Genomic DNA, 17,266 nt, shown 5'->3' with positions numbered 1-17,266 from the left:
TACTGCATACCTGGTCAAAAGCCCATGGCTGAAAAGGCTGTCAGCCGTAGGGTAGAAGCTACTGTTGCTATTTTTCTAAATATTTCTGTTGTCAAACTACATTCTAAGTATATATGTTTACCCCCATAGACTGATGCTTACCCCCATAGACTAATGCTTACCCCCATAGACTGATGCTTACACCCATAGACTGATGCTTACCCCCATAGACTGATGCTTACCCCCATAGACTGATGCTTACCCCCATAGACTAATGTTTACTCCCATAGGTGTGGGCTACTATCAACCTGTATCAGAGAGGCTTCTTTTTTGCAGTGGGCAGTAGTCAATGGAGATATTCCTAACTGGTTACAATGCTGAGAGTAAATGACTTTGAATGCTCAGCTTTAAGTGGGACCTCTTTCTCTCAACACACCTCATCCCTGAAGAGTTACTGGTGATTGACAGCTGCTAGGGGAGAGACTCATTCTTCTTCTTCATTTTTTTTTAAGGAGATGACACTGGAAGGTTGCCCGTGCTTCTGTGGATGGCTCCATACCCATGCACCTATGAATAGCACTAATTGAACCTAGTGACTGAGTAGATTGCGCAGAAGAAGACAAGTGGAAAGGGCAAGGGGAGAGAAGAGCACGTGAAGTTGGGAGGGGAGGACTACTGGCTGATACCAGGAAGGAGAAATTCATTTTGAGTATGATTATATTTTATGATGTGTGAAACTTATATATTGTGAAATTTTCAAAGAATAAACTTTTTGAGAAGAAGAGAAATAAACAAGTAAAATTAGTTAGTTTGGTTGGTTAGTTGGTTGTTTTTTGTTCAGACAGGATTTCTCTGTGTAAGAGTCCTGGCTGTCCAGACTCACTTTGTGAACCAGGCTGGCTTTGAACTCAGAGATCTGCCTGCCTCTGCCTCCCGAGTGCTGGAATTAAGTAAAACCACAGAATTAACACAAATTTGTAGTGAGCTGGGAACCTGAGTGGATAGACTTAAACTTGGGTACTTCAGAGTATGAAAATGCCACTTTTCTGTTTGATTGGTTATGACAGCACAATGGAACCCAGACTCAGATAAATGCCAGTTAAGACCAGATGATGTTCCGATTTTCCCTTAGCTACTCAAGCGATTGATTGTCTGTATATGTTATACTCTGAACCCCGAATCAGCTCTCTTACAGAATCACTGAAAGCAGGCTTCTCAACCTCTGAAGGTGGGCGAGGCTTTGACCTTGAAAAGATGAACTGCTCCGTAAGTGGGGGGTGGGGGGAGGAAGGCTTCTGCAGACGGGCTCTGATGCCTTCCCATTACACAGTGAAGTCAGTGCCTTAGGTGTGTGCTCATAGAAAAAAAGGCAAAGTCCACTGATAACTCAATTATTATGTGTGTAAACAGGGAAGTAAAAATTCTTTATGGAATATTTCTTCGTTTGTTGACATTAACTCAAATCTTATTTCCTTTCGTTTTAAAACATCTTTAGTGTTTTTTTTTTTTTTTTTTTTTTTTTTCTAGGACTTCAGGGAAGAGCCACCATGAACAGCTCTAACACAGGTTACTTGAACCCCTACTCTATGAGGGTGCTTGCATTAATGCTGGAGCTAGCACCATCAAACAACACACACGTGGGTAAAGACAAACTTGTCCTCCTGAAGACTTTACATTTAATGAGGGGAGAGAATATAAACTAAGTTAGAGAGTATTGCCTGTTGATGATAATACATGGAAAATAAAGGTAATTGGTTACCGCAGAAACAACGGACCTCAAATGAGGGCAGAATGAAAACAGAATATCTCTCTATACATTGCCTTTTCATTAAAATTAATATTTTTAGGAGGTTAGAAGCTATATGAGGGAACTGTGAAAAAGGTAAACATCCCTAATAAAAGATGAATTTTTTTTACAACATAGAGTGTAGTTGAGCAGAGGCTCGCACGTAATTCTAAGCTGGTGCTCAAACAACACCAGCATAGCAGAGAAGGAAAACTTTGGGCTGGGTCTTGCAGATTTTATGGCCTCTTCCCTGCTCTCCAGGCCTCAGCTCAGAGGCCACCCTCTCCCCTCTTCAGTACACCAGCCTGTCACATTAATAAGAGCTGATCTGTAAATAGAGTCCCCTCACCCCATCTCCACCCCCTCCCCTGCCAGGCTCAATGGCACAGATGCGGCTTTGAGATGACAGGGGACCAGGCAGCTATTAGCAGCAAATCCAGTGAGGGAAATTAATGAAGGGGCTAACTAATAAAAGACAGCTCAGGACAGCCAGACTAACTTGCTAGAAGCAGTAATTAACTTTTTTTCCCCTTTTAGCTCATGAAGGTAAATATGCCGTCGGCACTTGTCCAGTCTAGCTCTCCCTTATTAAAAAAGAGCAGAGCTATTCATGAAGAGCCGAGACTTAATCTGTGCCCCCACCCCACCCCAGGAAGAGCAATTTTAAATGACTATGTGATGGGCTTACAGATCCATGCTGCCTAAATCAGGAAACACCTGTGAGAATCAGGGAGCCAGGGAGTGAGGTGACAGGCTGAGGGAGGGAAGTCTCTGAGGAAAGAAACTATCCACCTGGACCGGAATCAGCTTAAAACATCACCTCCCCTCCCCAGCCAGCAACACTAAAATATTTGGCTTCTCTTCAGAGATAAGTGCTACGCAGCGAGTCAGATGTCGATGACAAACCTTCACATATCTCAAAGGATACTTGTGGTTGTCTTCCTCCAGCTTTTATCTTTCATTTTTATTTTACTATTAGCATGAGGATGGGCCTGTGTACAGCAACCTTGTAACGAACATCCTCTCTTTCTGGCTTTATATGGATTCCAGGGATTGAACTGAGGTCTCCAGACTGGGGCTTTTGCCTGCTGAGCCATCTCTCTAATCCCTAGCTTTCACTAAAATAGCCATAAGAAGTTTGTTAAGAAGGTAATGTAAGGTGGTACATGCCTTTAATCGCAGCAGTCCAGAAGGAGAAACACTAACGTCTCTAAACTTTTGAAGCCAGCTTGGTCAACAACATGGGTTCTTTGAAAACGAAAAGCTTTCTGAAAATAGAGGCTGGGGTTGTAGCTCAGTTGTACAACCTTGTGCTTAGCATGTGCAGGTGGCTGAATTCAATCTGCAAACATGCACACACACTCAAATCTTTCTGAAAATAAATTAAAATGTCAGATTTTGTTCAGCAAAACTCTGGTTTGTAGAAAGATTGAAAATCTTCTGGGTTAAATCTTTGGAAACCTTATTCCCATCATAAATATTTGGTGTAATCTTGGCTCTAGGAGCCACACAGCCACTCAGTAATAGGAAAGATTGTGAAGTAGACCTCTTGAGTTCATGAACTCTGGCTTCCCCAAAATGGAAAACAAAACTAACGACCAAACAAAAGAAAGGAAAAAAAAAAAAAAGGAAAGAGAAGAAAGAAAGCCTTATCAGGCACTCTAAGTTTCTGAACTCATTATAATTTCAGTTTAATGTCTGAGTTAGCCACACTGCTCACTTTGTAGATTTAATGATTTCAGTGAATTTTATACATGAGTCCCAAGGAGCAATCTATTTACTTCATACTGCCCTCCAGCCCTATAGAACTGCCTTGGGGCCATCCTAAAGCAAATGAGGCAAAGCCATAACTACCTAATCTCTTTTGGGGGTAGATGCTGTCATTAAGAAGGGACAAGAACGCAGACAATGGGAGAACTTTTCCAAAGTTGCCCTTGGTGCACCACTGTGCATAAGGGGGAATGTCTCCATGCTATCGATCAGAAGGACTGGACATGGGGAGGGGTGGGAGAGGGGCTAGGGGGAGGGGTGGGATTGTATACATACCTCCTCATCAGTATTGTGAAAATGTAAAGTTTAGTAAAATAAGCAAAAGGTTGGGAGCAGAACCTTTCCTTTCTGGAAAAAAAAATGGTTTTTGTTATATGAAAGATGTTACCACATCAAACTCACAGGAGCATAAAGTAGAGTAACAGTTGACAGGAGCTGGGTGGGAGGGAGAAACCAGGAAGCTGGTATAGAGTTCAGGTTTTCCAGATGAAAAAGTTCTACACATCTGTTATTCGATACATATAAGCACCAGTGAAATGTACTGTGCATTCAAAATATGTTGATTTGCTCATTTAAGATTTATTTAATATATATAAGTACACTGTCGCTGTCTTCAGACACATCAGAAGAGGGCATTGGATCTCATTACAGATGGTTGTGAGCCACTATGTGGTTGCTGGGATTTGAACTCAGGACCCTTGGAAGAGCAGTCAGTGCTCTTAACTGCTGATCCATCTCTCCAGCTTGATTTATTTATTTATTGCTTTATTGTGTGGGTATGAATATTAGTGTGCAGGCATGTATATGATCTGCATTCAAGTCTAGTCCTCACAGAAGCCAGAAGAGAAAGTTGAATCCCTAGGGCTGGAGTTACAAACTGCCAGGAACAGAATCTGGGTCTTCTGCAAAAGCAGCATGTACTCTTAACCATTGACCCAAATCTTCCAGCCCCGTAGAACAATGGGCCAGCAAGATGGCTCAGTTGGTAAAGGGTACTTGCCACACAAACCTGATGACCTGAGTTTGAACCCCCTGGTACCCACACAGGAGTAGAAAGTAAAAGGCAAATCCAAAAATTGGCTACCACACATGCACTGTCGTATGTGTGCCACACATACATGGGATGTATGTAGACACGCAACAAGAGTAATAATACGTTTTGAATATACAGAAGGTGAGTCTTGATACACTAAAGAGTCTTTGAACCTCAGAAACATCTGAGTGGTATAAACCGCTTGTTTAATGAGATTTCATCTTGTTGAGGTTTAGTTTTTCTAAGATAGGCCCTCACTGTCAAGCCCAGGATAACCTTGAAAGCAATATTTTTCTGCCCATATTAGGATTGTAGGTGTGTACCATGCCACCGGGCACAACTAAAATGCTGCTAATCCCCCTTGGACTTGAGAAAAGCTCTCTAGACTTTGAAGGTGCATTAGAAATAAAAAGTGTGGAAACACCACGTTTGCACTGTCCATGTACAGGGTTTCACTCATTTTGCTGAGACAAGAAAATGGCATGATTGAAAAAAGGAACATATTATGAAGTCTATTTGGAAAGATAAAAACAAAGTGACATTTCCCTAACAAACTATGACTAGCAGTTTGGCGCCAGCCTGCTTTTCCAGGTCTGTGGTCATTGTTGTCTTAATGCTTGGGAGTTAGGCAGTATCCACAAAATGCTGAGGACTGTGCGGACCAGCAGGCAGTACTGCCAGGTGCTGGTGCAGACCAGCTGCTCTTGCCGGTGCACAAAACAATTGTATCCTGAAAAATAAACTGTATCTTGGGTATCTAGAAAAGAATTCCTCCGTGATGCTGCAGAGCTTGAGAGTCTAAAGTACTCACAGCCACTAGCACCAAAAAACCCTTTTCAAATTATTTCTGTACAAAATAATCAAAGTCAGTTTTCTGGTAGCTGAAGCTGTCTGGTGAAGCGTTCTACATCTATTGAAAAGATACTCCATTGCAGATCCTGTCAAGGGCTCCACTGGAAATCCTTGCCTGTGCACGTGTCCATTGTTCCACAGACATAGTCTAAAGTCACCCCCTCCTAAATCAAGAGAAACAGGTTTTAAACCGAGGAGCTTGTAGAAGCATTATGGCTTCATCGATACAATGTTTCTTTCTTATCTGTTGCCAAGCTAGTACCATTGTAATGTCAAGAGTAGAAACAATAGGACTAATTCAGAACAGTTTGACTTAAAAACACATTTGTGGACATGTTCTAGGTACTTTGGCATAGGATAAACACAAATGAGTTAATGCAGTGGTCTGTTCAACTTGGTGCCTAGCCATCAGCTACAAAGCTTCCTAGGTGTGTTTAACGCTTTACCACATTTGGTTTCTTTTCAAAGGATTAGTAAAGTAAAACAAGAAGTAAATGAATTGTTATCCTTCTGTTTAGTCTTTTTGTATTAGTTTGCATGGGTGTTTCAGTAAATGCAAAAGGTTGTGGAACACACAAAAATAATTCTTTGTTTTTAATTGCTTCAATGCATAGTGAGACTTATGTATTATAAGGGGGAAATAATGGCAAGCTATAGGGTCCCTCCTTTGTCACGGTGGCACTGGTTTGTCTTCTTTCTGCTATTCTTATACCAAGGAGGCAATAAACCCCCTTGAGAGTCACAGAGATGCCTGCAGAGCCCCTGTCAGGGCACACAAGCTTTTATGCCAAAATACAATACACAAAAGGATCATAAACACGTTTGAAAAGGAAGATGACCTCTTTGTCACATGGACTTAAGCTTTACTGCAAGCTGCTGCCATGGAAACCAGCTCTCCCTTCTCACTTTTAGGACTCCTGTTTCCATTTTCTAGGAGTTTCACTCTTTCATTTGTTTCTGTATCAAATACAATCAAGAGATCAGGACTCTTTACTGCTTAACGTCTCCAGGCACGCTTCCAGGTAGAGAGCAAAGAAGACTGAAATAGAAAAGACAAGGGTGTGCAGGCACAGTGGCAAGAGGGAGGGACAAATGGGAGGTGTTAGCTTCCTTATAAAGGGAGGGGAGTTGAGGACTACGGGGTGATTGAATCCATCAGATGTCTCTTTCAAATGCCACCTACAGGAACAGCCCCCCTTCCGGGAGTGTCTTTAGAAATAGCTTTAACTCTTTGGTCTTTATTTCTAGAGTTAGGTGTGCCGTGTGTACTGTCCGCCACTACAGCAGCCCCAATACCCTGTCAGACCCTGAGATAAGGTTCCATCCAGAAGAATTAAGGAACCCTGTCTTTCTCTCTGCTAACGTGTAGTGATTTTGTTCTTTCTGTCTTCCTTCCTTTCTTTTTGTTTTTGTTGTTAGGCTGGGGGTTTTGTTTGTTTGTTTTTGCTCGAGACAGGATTTCTCTGTGTATCTCTGGCTGTCCCGGAACTCAGTAAACCAGACTGGCCTCGAACCTGCCTCTGTCTCCCTAGTGCAGGGATTAAAAGCCTGTGCCACTTTAGAAAGTAAATAAGAAAGCCAAACATTTACACAGTTACAGCCTTGAAAAGTTAAAATATATGTACATATATATGCGTGTGCGTGTGCATGTGCGTGTGCGTGTGTGTGTGTGTGTGTGTGTGTGTGTGTGTGTGTGTATCAGAAAGTAAATAGAGCGTAGGTGAACTGAGCACTGTTGAAGCTTTGAGATCCAAAGCTGATGAGCCACCTGAAGAATGATGACCCAGGCAGTGAGGAGAGGGGCTGGGAGCAGGACACAGCCCTGGCCTGAGTGTTCCCTGTGTCCCGCTGCTTCTCCTCACCCCCCTCCCCCGCATCTACTGGTGAGAGACAGTGGTCGTAAGAAGGCTGGGCTGGGCTGGGCTTAGGAGCACCCCATCAGTGATCCAAGCTGTCATTCTCCCCCCTCTCATTCTTAGCATCTGGAAAGTAAGAGACAGCAGGCAGAGCGGTCCCCACCTCCCCTGCCTCGGATCTTGGTACCCGGAACAGGAAAAATCATTTATTACAGCGCATGCACCATCAGAAAACTTTCCCACCCGGCCGCCCAACTCATGCCACCTTGCAAATAGGAATGACACTAGCTCGATGCACCGGTTTTGGCGCTCTGCTTTCCGGATGATTGGGTCTCTGCGGGAAGGGCACCCTCTAACCGCCCCCAAGCTACTTCCTCAGGGAACTCCCCTCCGCACCTTCGGACTGCACACTAGGACTAAAGCTCTACTCTGACCGGGATCTTCCATCAAATCAGCCCTGTCCGTCTTGGCTGGATAAACCTAACTGGGAAAACCAAACGCGGAGGAGAGGAGAATGTAGAAAGATTCACTACAATAGCTGCTTCTCTTGGTCCCTAGGGACCCCTGTGGGGACCCTCTCCAAGCCACGTGGGGCGTCCTGAATTCAGGCGCACCCCGCCCCCACTTCAAGAGCCTTGGAAAACAAACTCTTAAGGACAATGAACTCCAAAGGGAGTAGCCTCCGGAGAGGGGTGAGAACGTTCATCTCTCACACACGCACACACACTTTGGACATTCCTTAAAGTTTAATCATTAAAGTAGGTCCTTTTAAAGGGGAGGCAAAGGCTTAACGTTGCTGTTAGTGACAGTCTACCCCACACACTCTCAGCGAAGTAAAGAAAGATCTGGATCTAGCTTTGTTGCTTCATTCCCAATAGCGGACTTGGGGGGGGGGTGGACACCAAACCTCTGATTTCTGGCCACATCAAAGCGCTGATTATGCAAATACCCATTTTTAGTAAGAATAAAAGAAAACAAGGAGGGGGAATTATTTATCACACAATGAACCCCCTGCCAGGGCTGGAAACAATAGCTCAGACCAGATAGCCCTTCTAGCCCCAGGCGTGGGGAGCGGGAAGGGAGGGGTGCTGCCGCCCTCACGTTTTATTGGCCTAACCTAATTTCACTAATTCTCTTTTCACACATTTCTTTCGCTGATTCGCAGGCCAGGACTTTCACGCTCCTGGGAGCTCCCACCACTGGCCCGATTCAAGGGCAGCCTGCTTTATTTAATTAATACATTCAAAGCTTGCCTGGGAGCCCTAGGCGGGTTGGGGGGAGGCCCTGGACCAGCGTGAGAAGGAGCTTTTAACGGGTTCCAGGTGTCGGTGCCCAGAAGTCACTACCCGCCTACGGCTGTGGGATGCAGGAGATGCTCAGGACTGAGGGGCGCCACAGCTCTTAGCCTAGTCTGCTAGCCAGGCCCTTCCGTAGACCCGACACCTGAGACCGCCCGGTGGCGCTGCGGGGACCAGCTTGAGCGTGAAGGCCTCCGAGCTATCCCAGCGGCCAAGGCCGACGATCCTGGGCTCCAGAGCCTGGAACCCAGAAGCCCTGGCCGCTCCTCTAAACACAGGCTCATCTCGGTGCCAGGCCCTGCTCTTTCTAACCCTTCTCAGCCTCATAGAGTGTTATAGTTTAGAACAAATATTGCATCCAATGTCGAGCCCCCTGCTGTTCCGCGAAGACTGGACCAACCGAAGCTAAAGATCTAGCAACAGCGGTGCACTGTCCACTGAAGAGCAAATGCCTAGCGTTAAATCCGACTTCTTTAGAGACCGCCGAGATAAAAACAGTGTGCTCCCAGATCAGTAAGAACACTGCAGGAGCTCACCCCGACCTCACCGAGGGAGCAAGTGAGCCTCCTTCGTGCCAGCTTCAGATGCAGCAGCAGCTCCAGTCCTGTGCCTACGTTCAGTCTCACAGAGATTTGGGAGAACTGGGCCTGAGCCCACTCGCTTTGGTAGTGACAGTGATTTGTGAACTGCTAGGGTTAAGTGAGCCAAGAAAAACAGCAGGGTGTGTGTGTGTGTGTGTGTGTGTGTAAGACAGAAATCAACAAAACTTCTTGCCTACCGTTCTGTTTCAAACCGAAGCTGTGCATAGGGCTGAGGCCCCATTTGCTGTTCTCCGTCCAGTTTGGTTTGTCCATCGATGATTTATTTGTTCAGCTCGAATTTGGGTAGTCATGTCGGTGGCACTTTATGGGTGTAGAGAGCACACCAATCGGTTGTGCTGTGCCAAATTGTCAGCGCTGAAAACATACATACATACATACATACATACATACATACATACATACATGAACCATCATATAGACTGAACAGTTTATATTTAGGAATATATGTGTATTAAATATATACACGTGTGTGCGATAACATTTTTTTAAAGAGACTGTAGATTTGGAGGAGAACCAGGAAGGGTATGTGGGAGGGTTTGGGGGGAGGGAGGCAAAGGAGGGGAGTTATGTTGTAACTAAATTATAATCTCAAGGCCTGGCAGTGGTGGTGCACACCTTTAATCCCAGAACTCAGGAGGCAGAGGCAGGAGGATCTCTGTGAGTTCAAGACCAAACTGATCTACAGAGCTAGTTGTGTGTGTGGGCGTGTGAATGTGTGTGTGTGTGTGTGTGTTTATGTGTGTGATTGTGTGGTTTTTCAGAAGAAAAATAGAACTCAACTTGAGTTCACGGATTGGACTTTTCTGCTCAGCCAGGAAAACCCTGGAATCTGCTGTTCTCCGCCTCTCCCACGCTGAGATTGCAGCAGGATTGTCAGGCTTGGGTTTTTAAAACTTGGTTGCTAGGGTTCAAGTGTAGGTCCTGCTATCCAGCCAGCAGGTTCTGTACTGAGCCATCACCACTGTCTGAGACAACACTTTTCACAGTTGAAGATCATTAGACACCAAATTAGACAACAGCAGCGCCAAATTCGGTGTATAATTGTCTGTACTGAGATGGGAAGAGAGAGCTAGAGCAGGGTAGAGGAGGGTTCCAGGGTGCTAAGCCAAAAAAAAAAAAAAAAAAAAAAAGCCTTGTGTGTAGAACATGCTGCTTATGTGTGGACAACCCATGGCTTGACCTTCAGGTAGTGGGCAAACCTTTAGGCCTGTAGAACTTGCAGAGGTAAGACTGCCAGATGCCCGGGGTTGAGTCATCAACCTTATGCTGCCATTACTCCAAGCTTTAGTGGCTGAGCCTAGGCCTTCCAGACTCCTGGCTATGGGACCCTCTCAAGTGCTATTTCCTCAGGCACTTCCCACGGAAGCTTACAGCTATAACCATCATCAACAGACCTACACATCTGTTTCCAAACTTTCCCACCACCACTCCCTTTACTTGCTTTTGAATCACATGAACAAGAAAAATATCACTTTGTGCCCAGCACACACCACCACATCATGAAGAACAGACACCGGTTTTGAGGGGACGGGAACTCACGGTAGAGTGCTTGCCTAGCAGCCAGGACACACACGGGGTTCCAGCATCTCACAAGAAGGAGGCAGGTCAAACAGGCCCCCTTTTTGTCCTGTATGAAAGCTGAACAAAATCTTTGGGTTGGATTGTCCTTTGATTGAGAAAATGTAGTTATTAAGATATTAAACACTGGAGTTGGAAAGATGGCTTTTAAGTGCACTGGTTGCTTTTCCAGATGGTATAGATTCAATTTCCTCCAACCACAGAGTGGAAACTCTCGTAACACTGAACACATATGGCTCATGGACAAACATGCAGACACAACACCCTATTATAAAATAAATATTAAAAAGTAAAGTTATTAAAAGTCAAAAAACATTCCTATGAGTGTGGAAAAGTTCAGAGACCTCGAAAGAAGCAGTAATTTCTCTATGCAAAGAAACAAAGCATTTAGCTCAAAGCAAAAACAGATAGGACATTTATAGAAAGAAAATACATTGACCAACTAACTTTTTAATTGCATGATTTTCTTTTTGCATCTGTTTATCTAAAACTTAATTCTTTGAATGTGGTCAATTTTTACTTGGTCATTTTTCAACCATCCAAGTGTTTGGAGAATGAGGTATAAGTCACAGCGATTTTTGTCTCCTCTCCAAATAAATTTAACAAAAATTAGAAAACAAAGGTATTTCTTTCGGTGCATTATTTGAATTTGAATCAACTCTGAATGTCTTCTTTTCTTTAGAAACTAGCTTTTTAAAGTGCCTAATACAAAACTAACTATCCATAATAAACTAAAAAGGAAAAAAAAAGTTTTATTGTACAAGTTAAAACTGAAAGAGGGTGTCCTTGGGGTTCAATATATAATTCCTTCAGTTTAAAGATGACCATAAAGGTAAACAGGGCACAGTGGCGAGGGACAGGTCTTTAATTCAGGAGGCAGAAGCAAGCAGATCTCTGTGAGTTTGAGGCCAGCCTGGTCTACACATGGAGTTCCAGGACAGCCAGGACAGAAACTCTCCCAACAAAGAAACAAACAACAAAAGAAAGGTGAAGCCAAAAGAAGTTAACTCTGCAAGAAACAGATTTGCACACACTAGCAAGAAATCCCCCCCCCCAACAGATATGCAGCATCTGTCTCTCTACATAACCCTGGTTGTGTCCAGGAATTACTGTGTAGACCAGGCTGGCCTCCAACTCCTAGAGATTCACCTGCCTCTGCCTCCCGGGTGTTGGGATTAAATGTGTGCAGCACCATAGCCTACCCAACCAACCACTATTAAAAGGGAGGTTTATCTGAACCCTGGAGCCTGTGGTGGCATAGTTATTATTTAAGATTTCCATTTTTGTTTTTCTTTGCTCAGGCATGTATTTATTTATTTAAGACACCCAGAGCTTTGGCATTCTGAGCAAGTGCTCGATCACTGAACTTCGTCCCCAGTTCAGTAAGTTGTTTGTTTATTTGTTTATTTAAGAGACAAGTCTCACTGTGTAGGCCTGGCTGGCCTGGAATTCATTATGTAGACTAGCCATGAACTCGTGGAGATCAGCCTGCCTTTAAGAAATGATTTCTTAAAAGTATAGTGTGGGTTTGTGATGAATTTCAGTATTGGTGTTTCAAATACGATCCCATATTTTGTAATTTCTTAGTGAAACTCCACACCAAACATTACCCAAAATACAAATATACTCAATTCAACGTGTGAGAACTTTAGTAAATTACAAATTATTCTGCATTAAAAGCCACATCAGAAAAAAAAGAGCAAAAGTCATACCTCAATACAAACTTATGAAAATTAGATACTTTATTTATAGCTTAATCACAAAACAATTTTCTTGTTCTTCGAGATGTAAATACATACTAGAATAAACTCTGTCGAATATACAAAAAATACACTTTTCCCATGAAAACTTTCTTCAAAATAAATAGAAGGAAAACACGTGTGTGGCTGATCCTAGTAATGGCCCGTGTCTGCTTAGGTTTTCAGACTGTTGATTTATTTTTAATCTCTTGAAAGGATGGGGGAGTTCCTTCTCCCCTAAAAGGTCGAGATAAATAATGCATGAAGCAATCCTCCCTCCTGATTTTTCTCTTTTCCTTCACATTTTTCTTTTGATAGAGAATTCAGCCTAAATTTCCACGCTTGCATTCAATCCTTACAAAAGCCTACAAATTATACAATGACTTCTAACCTGGCCCTCTAACAAAACAACTTTTCCCCCCTTATAAATCATAAGAGACAGATGGCAAAATGGAGAAAAAAGGAAAGAGAAGGGCGGGACAATAGGCATTGTGACGAATCTGGGAAAAAAAACAAAGTGCACATCAGAGAGGGAAAGTTTGGTTTGACAGGTGAAATTCCCACAGCCTGCAGACAGCAATGGGAATAGAGCAGATGCCAGCCTTTGCAAATGTGTGGATAATATTATTACCGGTAAATTCATTCAGATGCTAAGATACATCTCTTTCGACTGACATTAACATCTCTATATAAAAATGAAGGTGAAAAGATCACAGGGACCAGTTGCATTCCCTCTGAGAGATTCACACGAACTGCCTGCCAGAGTTCTCCAGCAGCTCGGAGAGAGGGGAGGAGCGTCAGTCCGCTCTGCACACTCGTTAGTTATGGTACTTTTTCTCAGTGTCTTTACAGTCTCACGAAGCCTCCCCTCCCAGCGCCTACTCCCACCGCAACCCCACACGCCGTAATCCTCTTTGAGCATAAATCCTCCTCACATCTCCAATAAATCAGAGCGGGTCTCCACACCCGAATGCACAAGCAGCCGAGGGGATTGCAAGGGCCACCTCTGCTCTGTGAAGAGGAGTCCGGGGCGTGGAGGGTGGGGGATAGAAGAAGGGTGGGAAGAGGGACGAGAGAGGGAGAGCCTCAGCCCTAGATACAGTCCCTGGCGAGGGGCAGGTGAGGTGCATAACGGTGCTTCTCCGGAGGTGGGGGCTGCCAATAGTCCACGTCTGACCCGGGGCTAGCGGGCGATAAAGTGCAGCTGTATGGGGACGTGGAGTTGGAGGACGACGCCGGGCTGTTGGTGCAGCTCCAGGAGGAGGCTGGCGAAGGGCTGTCCCCGCTGGCGCCGAGCGCGACTCCGGGGCTCAGCAGCACCGCCTCGGAGAAGAGCGCCCCCTGGAGGCCGCCTCCGCCCGCGCAGTGGTCCGCCAGGCGGAGGGTCTCGGTGAGCGCCCAGATGTAATTGTGGGCGAAGCGGAGCGTCTCGATCTTCGTGAGCTTGGCGTCCTCGGGGAAGGTGGGCAGCACCTCGCGCAGCGCGTCCAGCGCCGCGTTTAGGTTGTGCATGCGGTTGCGCTCGCGGTTGTTGGCCTTGAGCCGGCGGGTCTTCTTGATGCGCTGCACCGTCTCCGCGGTCTTGGCGCCTCGGGAGACGGCCCGTGCGCGCGAGGGGCGACGCTTGCACTCGTGCACCAAGCCCAACAGCCGCCCTGGCCGGCAACCCCCGGCTCCCGACGCCGAACTGCCCTGCACCCCCTGCCCCGCTTCCGCCCCACGCTGCCCACGCGCGGCGCCTGGCCGGCGCAGCTCCTCGTCCTCCTCCTCGTCCGCGCTGGAGGACATCGGAGTCAGGGTCGCCGAGGCCGGGGAAGCCGAGCCCAGCAGCATCAGCACCTCCTCTTCCTCCTTCAGCTCCAGAGTCTCCGATTTGACGAACATCCTGCGAAAGAAGAAGTGGATAGAATTTACTCCAAGAACGGACCGGGCGAAGTGTCGCCCCAGCCCCCACCCCCTCGTGCATCCGCGGAGATGGCAAGAATAGGGCAGGAGAAGAGCGCGGTTGGCTCGAGCCACCTTCCGACCGGTCACAGAAGTCACTGCGTGAAGAGCGATGGAGTTAGCATGGGCGGCGTGGACCTGCGTGGGGACACTGCCTGCAAAGCTGAGAGCCGCGCCATGCACCCTTACCTACTAGGCTCCAGATGTGTCGCGGCGCGCAGCTGCTGCTCTGGTGTGGGTCCGGGAATGTCCCCGCAACCTGGAACAGAGCACCGTGTCCTCCGCGCCGCGGGCTTGGCGCTCCCTTGGCGCACCTCTGCGGGGGGTGGGGGGGCCTCTCAGCTGGGCGACTTTGCCAAGAGTCCCGGCGACCGCGGCAGCTCGCCCGGGTCTCGTGTGTTGTCGTGCTCGTGCGTGTCTGTCTGTCAGTCAGTCCCTGGCCGTGAGGCTGCTGGCACGCGACTCCCAGGCACTCCAGTTAAAGCCGAGCTGCTTGTGGTTCAGTGGCTGCGTGTCTGGCACACGACTCTCCTTAAAACCCCTTATATACTACCAAGAAAACAATCAGATCTGCCCCGGGGCCCCCTCCTCACCTACCCTCCCCCCGCCCTCTCCTCCTCCGCCGGTCCTGCACCCCCTGGTCCCCCGCTCTCCCGCCCCCAGCTTATTCTTTTCATCGTATTATCATCATTCATTTCTTTCCCTTTCTTTAGTCCCTCTCCCCCTCCCCTGGCCCGGCCATCCATCCTCCTCCTCCATCACCCCCGCCCCTCCGTCCCCCCTTTATCTAATCAGCATAAAATGGTTCTAAAGCTCCTGTTGGCGCTCCAGGCTGCAGCCCAAGCTACCCAAGCCGCGGCGGCGGCAGTGGCTCAAGCTGCGGCTGTTGTCGCCGCCGCTGTCTATTGTGATTGGTGGCTCGCGCTCGGCTGGAGCGTGCCGCTAATTTATTAATGAAAGGAGGTCGCGAGGCGCAGCTGGCCAATCAGCGTTCCCGGGACTCCGGGAGGCCTGCGAGCCACGCGCACCGGAGCCCGCTCCCTTTCAGCAGCTCATTAGGGGCCCGAAAGCTGGGGGCCCATGGCGGGGGAGGGGGCACCCCGACTACTGCTCCCGCCCGGGTCTTCGAGGCAGCAGGGGCTGTCCGTGCCCGGATGCTAGCTTACGCGTCCTACCGGTCTCAGCCGGGGCCTCATAGGGGACCGGAGCCTCGGAATTAGTGAGAGTCAGAATCCCGGAAAAGGGTGGTGCTGCGGGCCATCTCTAGGCAAAGACTCTTTGGGGCTGTATCAAATAGAAAACGGTTTTTAAAACGCCTTAGCTGATTAGGAAAGGGAAAGGATATGTGTACGTGTGCCAGGCAGTAGGCACGTAGTGAGGGAGTGTGCTTGAGTCTCAGAGAAACTCCTGTATGCCTGACTGGGGAACATTAGGAGTTCACAGAGACTTCCCTTAGAAGGGGAAATCGGTCGGAGATCAATTGATGGGCATTAAAAAAATAAATAAACGCACTCACTTGACACACCCATTTTAACTGAGACACAGTGAAGCTTCGCACGTTGATGTAATTTGGGGTGCTTCTGATGCGGAAGGGGATGGGTATCAACAACAGGTTAGAGCCAGATGAGGTAACTGACGAATGCAAGAGAGCTGCTGTTCCTAGGAGCGAGTGGGCCACGCTGGCGCTTGTAGAGCATCTGCTCCGCTCTGGGGGGCGTTGTTGAGATGTGGGCCGGTCCTCCCAAATCTGCTTTTTCAATGAGGAAGAAACGAGCTATAGCGCTCTGCTGGACTTGAGAGGTAACTTGCTCTGAATTGCTGAATTGTCAATCCTCCCCCCACCCCACCACCCCAGCACCCTTCCCACTAGATGCAGAACCGGAGTCCCAGAAGTGAGTCTTGGGCCCAGTGTCATTTGGGACCCGTCGCTGGACTCCAACCCTTAGGATCCTTCTTACGAGGACCAAAGGAGAGTCTTGGGGGGGGGAGCTTTAGCAGTCCACCAGAGCCAGAGAAGGAGATTATCTGCAGGTCTCTGTCTTCCGAGTTTGTAGGGACTGAAAATAAACGGAATATCGAAGTTCAGTCAGCTCGCTGTTCGTGTTGGCACGGTTTGCGCGCGTTTAGTTCCCCTAGAGAGCTACGGAGCAGGCTGGGATGGCGGAGTGGAAAAAAGCAAAATCAGCATCCAGGGAAATAGTCCGCATCTTTGCAGCACCTCAACCCTCAGTATTTTCTGAATTGAAATGAAATGATTTTTCAGTTTGCTTTTTGACACCTGTTTTCATTCCCCCCCCTTAAAAACAAATTTGCTAAACTTAAAAGCATTATTTTATCTAGTTCCCGCTAGATCCTCTCAGAACAGTTTGCTTGCCCTTGTAAATAGGACTGAAATAATGGAAAGGCCGGGGAGACACACCCCATGCCTTCAACACACAGCATCTGGCCCTCTCGGAGACTTCTTTTGAGTCTCTAGCTCTGTCTAGAAATTCTCAGGAAGCAGAACATTCTGGAAGACAAAATACAGATTTTTCTGTAGGAGAGATCACACGGTTGCAGGTGCACATGACCATATTTTATCATAGTTATCGCTGAGACCAGACGCTTAACCACTCTTCAGATTCCTCCTAAAAGAAACCCCACTAAGGGTTTGGCCTTGGCTGGGAGGATGGCGATTGAAGGAACACGTGGGGGTGGACGCAGAGTTTGTGTTTGTTCGTAAACTTGAATAGAATAAAGGATGGGAACAGTAGGACCTGATGAAATGATCAAAGACCATTAAAAACAAATACCAGAAAGATGAGAGGAACCTGCTGTGTCAGCCTCAGG

The 17,266-nt window shown here is 46.9% G+C and overlaps 1 protein-coding gene across 1 annotated transcript; it reads right to left on the bottom strand.

The window, feature by feature from the left end:
* Window positions 1-13,585: 13,585 nt before the first annotated feature.
* On the bottom strand, window positions 13,586-14,377 carry NEUROG2 (neurogenin 2; the record flags this gene model as incomplete). The annotated part of the gene is made up of 1 exon (XM_080915540.1): window positions 13,586-14,377. One exon carries the CDS (start codon window positions 14,375-14,377, stop codon window positions 13,586-13,588), a length of 792 nt encoding a protein of 263 aa, XP_080771666.1.
* Between the last annotated feature and the right edge of the window lie 2,889 nt (window positions 14,378-17,266).

Source organism: Micromys minutus, assembly GCF_963924665.1.
Source record: "Micromys minutus genome assembly, chromosome: 4".
NCBI classification, from domain to species: Eukaryota; Metazoa; Chordata; class Mammalia; order Rodentia; family Muridae; genus Micromys; species Micromys minutus.
Note: the sequence above shows the minus strand (reverse complement) of the source record. Positions and strands in the feature narration are given on the sequence as shown.